The sequence below is a fragment of the Silurus aristotelis genome (genome assembly GCF_946808225.1).
Source record: "Silurus aristotelis genome assembly, chromosome: 27".
In the NCBI taxonomy this organism is placed as follows: domain Eukaryota; kingdom Metazoa; phylum Chordata; class Actinopteri; order Siluriformes; family Siluridae; genus Silurus; species Silurus aristotelis.
Window position 1 is genome coordinate 15,428,076 of NC_139600.1, and position 12,500 is coordinate 15,440,575.

The 12,500-nt window shown below is 42.2% G+C and overlaps 2 protein-coding genes and 1 long non-coding RNA gene across 11 annotated transcripts in view; 2 read left to right on the forward strand and 1 right to left on the reverse strand.

The window, feature by feature from the left end:
- klf3 (Kruppel like factor 3 (basic)) overlaps positions 1-1,960 on the forward strand; it is a 24,788-nt gene extending 22,828 nt beyond the window's left edge. For both annotated transcript variants that reach the window (XR_014531911.1, XM_083532251.1), the window contains one exon: positions 1-1,960. This exon is cut by the window's left edge. The gene's annotated coding sequence lies outside the window, so the exon portion shown is untranslated.
- Positions 1-10,282, reverse strand: part of LOC310721400 — a 145,893-nt gene extending 135,611 nt beyond the window's left edge. Inside the window, exon 1 of the long non-coding RNA XR_014532019.1 lies at positions 10,130-10,282. This is a non-coding gene — a long non-coding RNA (uncharacterized lncRNA). The remainder of the gene's footprint in view (positions 1-10,129) is intronic.
- fam114a1 (family with sequence similarity 114 member A1) overlaps positions 5,204-12,500 on the forward strand; it is a 12,549-nt gene continuing 5,252 nt past the window's right edge. Inside the window, exons 1-7 of one of the 8 annotated variants that reach the window (XM_083532872.1) lie at positions 5,204-5,467; positions 7,497-7,802; positions 7,912-7,993; positions 9,333-9,526; positions 10,709-10,843; positions 10,930-11,082; positions 11,539-11,710. In XM_083532872.1, coding sequence (XP_083388998.1) covers positions 5,324-5,467; positions 7,497-7,802; positions 7,912-7,993; positions 9,333-9,526; positions 10,709-10,843; positions 10,930-11,082; positions 11,539-11,710 — 1,186 coding nt within the window. In that variant the 5' untranslated portion in view covers positions 5,204-5,323. Of the gene's footprint in view, positions 5,468-5,501; positions 5,613-7,496; positions 7,803-7,911; positions 7,994-9,332; positions 9,527-10,708; positions 10,844-10,929; positions 11,083-11,538; positions 11,711-12,500 lie in introns of those variants that run through there. The other 7 variants (XM_083532875.1, XM_083532871.1, XM_083532870.1 and 4 more) reach the window with 7 other exon arrangements.

Here is a 12,500-nt window from a genome sequence, read left to right on the forward strand (position 1 = left end):
TTGAAAGGGGTACTCAGGCTAAGCCCCTCCCACTCCCACTACAACCCTGCCACCCCCACTTCTATTCTCCTCCCATTTTTTGGGTCTCAGATTAGAATTTCTGGAGAATTGTTTAAAAATTGTGTAAGGGACTTGGTAGCGCAGCTTCCCTTTGTAGGAAAGTTCGAGGTAAAGCGTTGATCCAAAGGTCACGAGTTAAAATCCCAGCACCACCAAGCTACTGTTCCTGGGTCCTTCAAGAAGGTCCTTAACCCTTGTATAAATGAGATAATCGGATGGGGCTCTGGATGAGGGGGTCTGCCAAATGGCGTTAATGTGATGTCATGCGCAAATGTGCGATTTGAGGCTCAGCTCTGTGTTGGTTAGTTGCAGTGTCGCGTCCTGTCATACCGCCCCCGTTGTGTGAGCGCCGGTATTGCGTGAGTGTCGTCCGGGCTCAAGATAACAAGATTTTCTTTTATACTCCAGAAAATACGGTTATATAAGAAACAAATGCTCAGAGCATCAGCAGCTCCTGCTGTTGCGGCACGTCCGTATATTACGTAAGTACTATGTACTAGATCAGAACTCTGCACTTGCACAGCGAGTAACGTCGCCTTTTTACGCAGTCGCAGGGGCGTACAGTACGCGAGGAGCGCGTGTCATGGTTGCCGAAACACGGCTATATAACGGCTCGTCAGATCCGCATGCTAACCGTTAGCTGCTACGACGTAGCATCCTATCGGCTAACGTTAAGTACGGATGCAGTTTCAATCAGCCTGAGTTTCTGTACAGGGTGATCGTATTTACACGGATAAATGTGAATCTTTTATTATTTTATTTTTTAAACAAAGGGCATTATGGGAAGTCGGTTTGTTGCGGGGAATGTCGTTTAACCGTAGTCACTTTTTTTGCGTAGCAACAATTTGTTGTGTGTGTGTGTATATTTGTGTGTGTATGTTATTATAAAGAGCTTTATACAGAATAACATGCACTTTAGGCTCGTCAGCGATAATAAACCAGTTTTTAATTTTATTTTATGTTTTTTACACACATCGCTCCATTTAGCAATGCTAATCTTAGCCGTATTGACCCCGGAAAACACAGAGGCTAGAATTATTATTTTTATACTTTTAATTTCACTTCTGTACATTCAATTTGTTTTCCTCTAAACCTTTTGGACTGCTTGGAAATTGGAAGAAAAAATCAATCAAACGAGCAGCACCTCCCAGCTAGCGATGCAGATTAGCGCTTTTTCTTCCAATCTCACTCACTGGGTGGGTTTTTTAGGTGTTTAACCCGTATGCCATGGTTTCTCCACTGCTACCTAGCACATCCTAGCTTACACTATTTCTCCAACCGTAACTAACGACCGGGCAAATATAAACTAGCCAGCTCCATTACATACTAAGAGACATTTCTTCCGCATTACATGCTTAGCTAGGTCGCTAGGTAGCTACCTGATCAGCTAGCTGTTTAATAGCTAGCAAAGAAAAATCCATACAAACAGAAGCTCTGAAGCAGAGAGAACGAGGGGTGATAGATAAAATATACAAAACAGACTGAAAGTGATGAAGATAGGATGAAGTCACAACACACACACACACACACACACACACACAAACACAAACACAAAGCGGAGAACAAGTGTACACTCATATATTATTAAGGATTAAATACAACTGAAAGGGAAATTAAAGGATTTTATCCACACCGTGATCTTTAGATGCTTTTTATAAGCTTGACTTATTATTATTATTGTTATTATGCATTTCTTACGAAGATGTGAATCGTTTTTTTTCCTGGAAGTTCGGTCTTTTTCTTGATATTGTTGAATTTTTTGCTCTGCAAAGGGAATCGTATATCAAGCTGTGAACGAATATCAATAAATCTCTAATTACATGCTGTACATATGAATATTGTATTATATTAGATATGAACTGTATCCTTGAATAAACTTCTGTGTGTATTTTTAAAATAACCTGTAATCTGGTGTGATTTATTGAACAATTTCACTACGGATGTCCTTTTTCAGATTCTCGTTCCCCTAGCTCGAGGCCGAAATCGATCAGGTTTAGAAACTTGCGATGTGTGACCTGTTTAGCGATACAGTGAAGATACAGTCAGAACTAGCAAAACTAGCATAGCTACTACAATGAACTTCCACAGCTAGGTCAAATTTAACGGACAGGTCAGGTTCTGTAGGTGTGGATAGATTTCTAGGTAGCAGATGTAAATTTAGAACAATTCCTGAGGTAAAAGTCAAGTGGTAACTAATATACACATTATATACAGCAAAGTTTGTGGATAATTGAACATCAGATTGTCCACATTTAGTTCCCATTTGCTGTTATAATAACCTCCATTTTTTTTTCTTTTGGAGAAGATGGAACGTGGGAAAGTTTCATGCTAACACATTTGAAGAAAAAGAACATATAGGTGGAAAAAATGCTTCTTTACCACATCTCACGTTGATTGATATTGAGTTAACGTCTACTCCACAAACTATGAATATTTAAGTTTTTTATTATTGAAACCACACAATGGGTTTTACATGTATACTTTGTGCGTTTCCTCAGATTACGTGTCGTTTTCTGGTGGATTTTACTCCAAATAACCTCAACCGTAATTGTGTTTTGGAGCATATGTGTCTTGTTGCTCTTCACCTGAATGAATAAGAACCCTTTGGCTATCAGCGAGGAATCCTAAAAGAGTTAAGAGTTCAGAGCTAAAAGGTTGACAGTAAAGATTTTTGCTTGGAATTTTGTTGACGTCAAATGAATTTAGTGACATTTGTGGATATTATTTCGATAGGAAAAACATACCTTAGGTGGAACATTGATTTTTTTTAAAAAAAACAACTTTTGTGTAAAATCTCAGGCTTTAATGGTGTGGCTTTGGGCCGGTTGAGATGCTGATGGGTGAAAAGTGTGGAGATTTTTTTCACAGAGTATTTTGTTCTGTGTTGAGAGGATTGCTCAAATACTGATGAAGAAACCAGGATTCATCTGGAAGTGTTGTGAGATGTTCACATTTTCAAGAGACCTTTTCAGAGATTCTTTACCTGGATCAAATTAATTATTTAGAAACTAAAGAAAGAAATCCTAAATAGTGTGAAATATATTTTTTAATAACGTATTTTTACATTTATTTAGGTTTTTATAGGAAAAAATTTGAAAAATATTGGGCTCGTCCGGGATTTGAACCCGGGACCTCTCGCACCCTAAGCGAGAATCATACCCCTAGACCAACGAGCCGGATGAAGGAGCACAGAAGAAATCTAGCTTATAACATATTTTCTTATTTACGTAATTTAATATTTAACGTTTATTGTTTGTACACTTTTGCACTAAATAGTGCATTTGGTAATTGAACCCGTTTTCGACTCATACTATCACATCAAACTACAGCGGAACAACACCGGAACACGGCGGTCATCAAAACTTCCGGTTTCGAACTTCCGCCTCGGGTCGCACTTTTTGGGGTCCGGTGTTTTTATTAAATAAATTATGCATTATTCTTGATCACTATAATAGAGGAGCACTGAGAAGAATTGAAAAGTGTTCAGGGAGTTGAGATTGTAGAGGTTTAGGGGATTTAAGGAGATTGAGTGGGATTGAGGTGGTTTAGTAAGATTGAGGAGGTTCAGTAGGATTGAGTAGTATTGAGGCTGAGGAGGATTGAGGTTGATAGTATTGAGGTGGTTCAGTAAAATTTAAGAGGTTGACTGAGATTGAGGAGGTTGAGTAGCATTGAGATTCAGGAGGATTAAGATGGTTCAGTAAGATTGAGAAGGTTGAGTAAGATTGTGGAGGTTGAGTAGGATTGAGTAGTATTGAGGTTGAGGAGGATTGGGGTGGTTTAGTAAGATTAGGGAGGTTCAGTAGGATTGAGTAGTATTGAGGTTGAGGAGGATTGGGTGGTTTAGTAAGATTGAGAAGGTTGAGTGAGATTGAGGAGGTTCAGTAGGATTGAGTAGTATTGAGATTAAGGAGGATTAAGATGGTTCAGTAAGATTGAGAAGGTTGAGTGAGATTGTGGAGGTTCTGTAGGATTGAGTAGTATTGAGATTGAGGAGGATTAAGATGGTTTAGTAAGATTGAGAAGGTTGAGTGAGATTGTGGAGGTTGAGTAGGATTGAGTAGTATTGAGGTTTGGGATGGGGGTGGTTTAGTAAGATTGAGAAGGTTGAGTGAGATTGTGGAGGTTGAGTAGGATTGAGTAGTATTGAGGTTGAGGAGGATTGGGGTGGTTTAGTAAGATTGAGAAGGTTGAGTGAGATTGTGGAGGTTCAGTAGGATCGAGTAGTATTGAGGTTGAGGAGGATTGGGGTGGTTTAGTAAGATTGAGAAGGTTGAGTGAGATTGTGGAGGTTCAGTAGGATCGAGTAGTATTGAGGTTGAGGAGGATTGAAGAGGTTGAGTAGTGAGTAGGGTTTGGCTTTGCACACAAATGACTCAGGATAAGTTTTTTTTTATTTTGTGTAAAAGTGATCAGTGATCATTCAGATAGAAGAGCATTAGTGAGATAAGCTCTTCAGGTTGGATTGGTAAGGAGTCTCCAATTCCAGTTCATCTCAAAGGTGCTGAGGATGTTGGGTTGGGTTGAGGAGGTTGATAAAGACTGAGTAAGATTGAGTTTGAGAAGATTTTAAAAGGGTTACAAAAGTTTAATAGGTTTGAGGAGAATTAGGAGGTTGAATAGAATTGAGAAGGTTAAAAAGGATCAGTAGAATTCAGAAGGTTGGGTAGGTTTTAGAAATTTGAACGGCTGAGTAGGAGGACATTCAGGAGGATGAGGAGGTTGAATAGGATTAAGGAAGATGGAAAGTTTGACTAGAATTGAGAAGGTTGAGGAGGTTGTGAGGGAGAAGCCGAAAGAAGAAGAAGAAGATGAAAAAGAAGAAGAGGTTGTATAGAATTGATGATGTTAAGTAGGATTTAGGAGGTTGAGGGGGTTGAGTAGGATTAAGGAGGATATTAAAGAGGTTTAAGAATTGCAGAGTTTGAGGAGGTTGAGAAGATTTGAAAAGGGTTCAAGTCTAATAGGTTTGAGGAGAATTAGGAGGTTGAGCAAGATTACGAAGGACCAGGAGTTTGAATAGAATTGAGGAGGTTGAGAAGGTCAGATATCTCTGCAGAACACTTATGTTCTTTCACTCCAGGTTTGTTTCAGGTTTGTGCACAGTAATATTGTTTCATCATTTTCACACCGGTATTTCTGTGACTGGTCTCTTGAAGTTCTTGAAACATGTTTGAAACCCAGATAAGTAAATAAATGACGTGTGTTTGTTTGTTACGGCGTGGAGACGTTGGATGTATAGAATTGGGGACGGTCCACGCTGATGTTATATCCGCCTTCGTTATCTGAAAGTTCTGAAGGTTCACGTGACGTCACGGTCCACAATGCGCGTGGTCCGGGCTGCCGACGTGGCGCGCGAGCTTTCCGGCTGGGCGGAAACTGGATGCGCGCGCCGTCGGAGACACCGGTAAGATGCACACCACCGTGTGTGTGTGTTTGGGTTTATTTTATTGTTTTTATTTTGTTATTATATATATATATGTGTGTGTGTGTGTGTGTGTGTGTGTGTGTGTGTGAGAGAGGTGCAGTGTGACAGACGGAGCTCGCGCTCGGTTAGTTTTCTGGGTTTGTTTTGAACTTGTGTTTGTTTGTTTGATGACACGATAAAACAAAGAAACCGAATCGCTCGAACTTTACACGTGTTTTAATATGTTGCACGTGTAAATTTGTGTTAATCTTTCATTATTAAGCTGTCAGTTACGTAGTTACACTCGGTCTGTCAACGCACGCGCACACACCCACACATACACACACACCCACACATACACACACACACACACACACACACACACACACACACACACACACACACACACGTAGTGTCAAAAGGTTTCTAAGTTTTTGGAGATGTGTCAGTAGCATTTACACACACACACACACACACACACACACACACACACACACACACACACGTAGTGTCAAAAGGTTTCTAAGTTTTTGGAGATGTGTCAGTAGCATTTACACACACACACACACACACACACACACACACACACACACACACACACACACACACACACGGCGCTGACGTCAGATTGAAGCTGGGTGCTGGATTGTTAAAGGAGTGTCATGACACAAAGTGAACAAAGTGTCATCTCACACACACACACACACACACACACACACACACACACACACACACACACACACACACACACACACACACACACTGTCCCTCATTCATTCAGTCATCATAAGACTCTGCTTGTGTTCAGTCAGTTACACTGTTTCCTGATCAGTTACATCAAAGTGATGAAACACTTACATTCTATCCATTAATTCATCCTTTCTTTCTTTCTTTCTTTCTTTCTTTCTTTCTTTCTTTCTTTCTTTCTTTCTTTCTTTCTTTCTTTCTTTCTTTCTTTCTTTCTTTTTTGTTTTGCAAGTTCATTCATTCATTTGTTTGTTTGTTTATCCATTCATCAATCCATTCTTCCTTCCTTCCTTCTTTTCTTTTTTCTTTTCTTCCTTCCATACTTCCTTTCTGCCATTCTTTCTTTCTTGATTCCTTCTTCCATTTGTCTACCCTTCCTTCCTTCCTTCCTTCCTTCCTTCCTTCCTTCCTTCCTTCCTTCCTTCCTTCCTTCCTTCTTCTCTCCATTCTGTCTGTGCTTCCCACCTTCATTCATTCATTCCTTTCATCCATCCCTCCCTCCTCCATCTTTCCTTACTTCTTTATTCCTTCCCTCCATCCATCCTTCCTTCCTTTTTTTTTTTTACTTTTTTATTCAGGATTTATTCAGTATTAAATGAATTGATGTATGTTCTGCTTCTGCAGAGCTCCTTCATGTTGTAGTGATTAATAATATAACTGCTTTCCTTCTGTCTGTGAATTCATAGGAGAGACGTTTATCAATCAATCAGTCACAGCAATCTGTCTGGAGATCTGTTCTGTATTTTTCTGTTTGTCTGTCTGTCTGGAGATCTGTTCTGTATTTTTCTGTTTGTCTGTCTGCCTGCCTGCCTGCCTGCCTGCCTGTCTGTCTGTCTGTTTGTCTGTCTGCCTGCCTGCCTGTCTGTCTGTTTGTCTGTCTGTCTGTCTGTCTGCCTGTCTGTTTGTCTGTCTGTTTGTCTGTCTGTCTATTTGTCTGTCTGCCTGCCTGTTTGTCTGTCTGTCTGTCTGTCTGTCTGTCTGTCTGTCTGTTTGTCTTTCTGTCTGTCTGCCTGCCTGTCTGTCTGTCTGTCTATTTGTTTGTCCGCCTGCCTGTCTGTATGTTTGTCTGTCTGTCTGTCTGTCTGTCTGTCTGTCTGTCTGTCTGTCTGTTTGTCTGTCTGTTTGTTTGTTTGTCTGTCTGTCTGCTGTCCCCTGCCTCTATATATGTTTTTCCTTTTGAGGAACTGATGGACCTCTTGTATAGGATACTTCATATTTAGCTAGTTATTAGCTATTATGATTGTGGTGTTTAAGTCAGAAATATCTCCATGTGTTTTCACAGAGCACCATGTCACAAAATCATGCAGTGGACGACACCGCCGTGCCCACAAACCCTCCTGTTTCCAAAATGCCTTCAGATGAACACACTCCTGTAGTAGACAAAACAGACAAGCCTTCTTCCATTCCGTCACTCTCCCTGGAGGCCACAGAGCAAGAGCCGCCCAATGAGGGTGCAGAAGAACGTCCTCCCGTCAGTCAGGTCCCAGAGCCACCACAGGAGCACTCTGAGGAGCATGGCTGTGATCAGGTGACCGAATGCAGTGAAACGGTGAGTTTGGAGCCAGAGGTTGCAGAAGGGGATATGAAGGTAAGGGAGCCTACGTCATAGTTTAGGACCATGAAAATGGTTTTAAAGAGACATATATTCCAAGTGTGTGTGTGTGTGTGTGTGTGTGTGTGTGTATGATGTTTTCCAGACCTCAGAGGAACCAGCTAAAAGTTGGGGTGGTTGGGGAACCTGGGGGAAGTCTTTGTTGACATCAGCGACCTCAACAGTAGGTGTGTGTCATACAACAGTCATAGATCTGTTACTATAGTATTACAAACAATGGATCACAATGTTCTACCCCATAACACACCATACAAATCAGTACCAATCAAACAGTCAGAACCATCTAAACCCTGTTGGGTCAGGACCATGTAAAGCCCCACACTGGGTTAGTACCATTTAAACCCAATACAGTGGATCAGTACCATTCAAACCCCATACAGTGGATCAGTACCATCTAAACCCCATACAGTGGATCAGTACCATTCAAACCCCATACAGTGGATCAGTACCATCTAAACCCCATACAGTGGATCAGTACCATTCAAACCCCATACAGTGAATCAGTACCATCTAAACCCCATACAGTGGATCAGTACCATTCAAACCCCATACAGTGGATCAGTACCATCTAAACCCCATACAGTGGATCAGTACCATCTAAACCCCATACAGTGGATCAGTACCATCTAAACCCCACCACAGTGGATCAGTACCATTCAAACCCCATACAGTGAATCAGTACCATCTAAACCCCATACAGTGGATCAGTACCATTCAAACCCCATACAGTGGATCAGTACCATCTAAACCCCATACAGTGGATCAGTACCATTCAAACCCCATACAGTGAATCAGTACCATCTAAACCCCATACAGTGGATCAGTACCATCTAAACCCCATACAGTGGATCAGTACCATTCAAACCCCATACAGTGGATCAGTACCATCTAAACCCCATACAGTGGATCAGTACCATTCAAACCCCATACAGTGGATCAGTACCATCTAAACCCCATACAGTGGATCAGTACCATCTAAACCCCATACAGTGGATCAGTACCATTCAAACCCCATACAGTGAATCAGTACCATCTAAACCCCATACAGTGGATCAGTACCATTCAAACCCCATACAGTGGATCAGTACCATCTAAACCCCATACAGTGGATCAGTACCATTCAAACCCCATACAATGGATCAGTACCATCTAAACCCCATACAGTGGATCAGTACCATCTAAACCCCATACAGTGGATCAGTACCATTCAAACCCCATACAGTGGATCAGTACCATCTAAACCCCATACAGTGGATCAGTACCATTCAAACCCCATACAATGGATCAGTACAATCTAAACCCCATACAGTGGATCAGTACCATCTAAACCCCATACAGTGGATCAGTACCATTCAAACCCCATACAATGGATCAGTACAATCTAAACCCCATACAGTGTCCTGGTACTATCTTAGTTCAGTGGTATAGTACCATATAAAATGGAGCACTCTGGGTCAGAACTTTCTTCACAGTCAACAAAAAAAATGTTTTGAATCTAATATCCAGGTCAGAGTTTAAGCTCAGTTCGGGAGAAAGCGGGCGTGGCCTTGCGGATTCACAGCACATCATCATGTGAGGAAGCCCTCGAGGTTGAAGAACATCATGAGGAGGAGGAGGAGGAGGACGACTCAACAGCTCAGCCCATCAGCCCAACCAACAGAGGAGTGTTTTCCTCCATCACCAGTGCTGTGCAAACTACGGTTAGTGCTCACCTCCAACCCTCCATCCCTCTCTCCATACCACTGTATTCCTTTATTCTTCAGTTCTTCCACTTTCTTGCTCCATTCCTCTCTCCATACCACTGTATTCCTTTTTTCTTCAGTTCTTCCGCTCTCTTGCTCCTCTCTCAGGCTTCATCCTTCTCTCCGTACCACTGTATTCCTTTATTCTTCAGTTCTTCCGCTCTCTCGCTCCTCTCTCAGGCTTCATCCTTCTCTCCGTACCACTGTATTTCTACATTGTTCAGTTCTTCCATTCTCTCGCTCCTCTCTCAGGCTTCATCCTTCTCTCCGTACCACTGTATTCCTTTATTCTTCAGTTCTTCCGCTCTCTCGCTCCTCTCTCAGGCTTCATCCTTCTCTCCGTACCACTGTATTTCTACATTGTTCAGTTCTTCCATTCTCTCGCTCCTCTCTCAGGCTTCATCCTTCTCTCCGTACCACTGTATTCCTTTATTCTTCAGTTCTTCCGCTCTCTCGCTCCTCTCTCAGGCTTAATCTTTCCATCTTTTCTTTCCTCACTGGCAAATTTGAAGTGTCTGCAGGTCTCCTGGTGACGTTCTGTCAATAACCAACGCAATTAACCTGATTTATACATCCTTTCTTTCTTTCTTTCTTTCTTTCTTTCTTTCTTTCTTTCTTTCTTTCTTTCTTTCTTTCTTTCTTTCTTTCTTTCTTTCTTTCTTTCTTTCTTTCTTTCTTTCTTTCTTTCTTTCTTTCTTTCTTTCTTTCTTTCTTTCTTTGCGTCCATCCATCTATCCATCAATCTTTCCTTCCTTCCTTTCTCCTTCCTTTTATATATCTATATATTGTTCTTTCTTTCTTTCTTTCTTTCTTTCTTTCTTTCTTTCTTTCTTTCTTTCTTTCTTTCTTTCTTTCTTTCTTTCTTTCCTCCATTCCATCCACCCATCCATCCATCCTTCTATCTTCCTTACCTACTGGAGAAAGAATGAGAAGGAGTCCCAGGTGGGTGTGGCCACATTTTTTTAATGATTAGATTTAGTATGTTAGAGAAGATCAGACTTTCCAGAGAAGTACATGTACGTCATCACTTATTCATACTTTCTTGTGTTTTATTTGTTTCTCGTGGTGATTTTCAGAGCTGAAGTTCTTCATTACGCTTCTCAGTGTTCAGAATTGTGTCTCGCTCTTCTCATCTCTCAGGGGAAGTCGGTTCTGACTGGAGGACTCGACGCGCTGGAGTTCATCGGCAGGAAGACGATGACGGTGTTGGCCGAGAGCGACCCGGGCTTTAAGAAGACCAAAATCCTCATGCAGAAGACCGTCTCGCTCTCACAGGTCAGACACTAGATGTTTGTGTGGGTTGGGGAGACACATGGGTTGGGGAGACTCTTCATCAGATTCCATATTTGTGTGTTCTGTAGATGCTGAAGGAAGCCAAAGAGAAGGCACGCGAGAAGCTGAGCACCCAGACGGTGTGTGAACCCACTGCTCACTATGGCATCCTGTTTGATGATTACCAAGGTCTGTCTCACCTGGAAGCTCTGGAGATCCTGAGCAATGAGAGTGAGGGGAGGGTGAGCATTCTACACACAGGAACATACACAAGTGCCTCTTTTTGAACCTCCCATTCCACTTTTCTGGGAAGGTGTTCCACTAGATTTTGTGGAGATTTGTGTGAGATTGCCAGGGTGATAGTAAAGTCAGGTAATGATGGAGGCGAGGTGATGAGGTTCTTGTGGTGCAACCAGGGTTTCCATTCATTTCTGTTCAATCTGCTTGCGGGTCAGAACTCTATAGCAGGAGATCTTCCACTCCAACTCATAGAAAGCAGCCCTTCATGGAGCTGGATTTTGTGCACAAATGTCATGCAGGAACAGGTTTGGGTCTTCAAATTCAATGCTACCGCATTCAACGTCCTACACAAGTGTGTGTCTCCAACTTAGTGGTAAACGTTTGGTAGAACAATCAGATATGGGGGGAAAAGTCAGGTGTCAGTGCCTTTTATTTATTTATTCATGTTTTCTTTTCAGATTCAGGACGTTCTTTCTTCCCTTGATGGTGAGCAGTTGGAGTTTCTAAAGAAGGAGCTGATCGAGATCAAGGAGATCTTTCAGGAAGAAGAGGAGATGGAGGAGACAGAGGAGACGGGGTCCGGGGGAAACGGTGATCTTTATTCCCAAATTCGCTCTTCCAGCCCCCTCTGTGAGTCCTGAACTCCAACCCCACCAGACAGATCCTGATTCACGCCCGAGTCGTAATCGAACCATAGACTGATGAGAAGATTGAGAAAAAGTGATTTAGACCGGCCCTGTGTTATTTATCACTAAATATCACTGTGAACTTATCAGGAGGTATAGAAGGTTGTTAGAAGGTTTAGAAGGTTGTGAGAAGGTTGTGAGGAGGTTGTGAGGAGGTTTAGGAGGTTGTGAGGAGGTTTAGAAGGTTGTGAGAAGGTTGTGAGGAGGTTGTGAGGAGGTTTAGGAGGTTGTGAGGAGGTTTAGAAGGTTGTGAGGAGGTTTAGAAGGTTGTGAGGAGGTCGTGAGGAGGTTTAGAAGGTTGTGAGGAGGTTGTGAGGAGGTTTAGAAGGTTGTGAGGAGGTTGTGAGGAGGTTTAGGAGGTTGTGAGGAGGTTTAGGAGGTTGTGAGGAGGTTTAGAAGGTTGTGAGGAGGTTTAGAAGGTTGTGAGGAGGTCGTGAGGAGGTTTAGAAGGTTGTGAGGAGGTTGTGAGGAGGTTTAGAAGGTTGTGAGGAGGTTTAGAAGGTTGTGAGGAAGCTGTGAGGAGGTTTAAAAGGTTGTGAGGAGCTTGTGAGGAGTTTTAGAAGGTTGTGAGGAGGTCGTGAGGAGGTTTAGAAGGTTGTGAGGAGGTTTAGAAGGTTGTGAGGAGGCTGTGAGGAGTTTTAGAAGGTTGTGAGGAGGTCGTGAGGAGGTTTAGAAGGTTGTGAGGAGTTTTAGAAGGTTGTGAGGAGGTTGTGAGGAGGTTTAGAAGGTTGTGA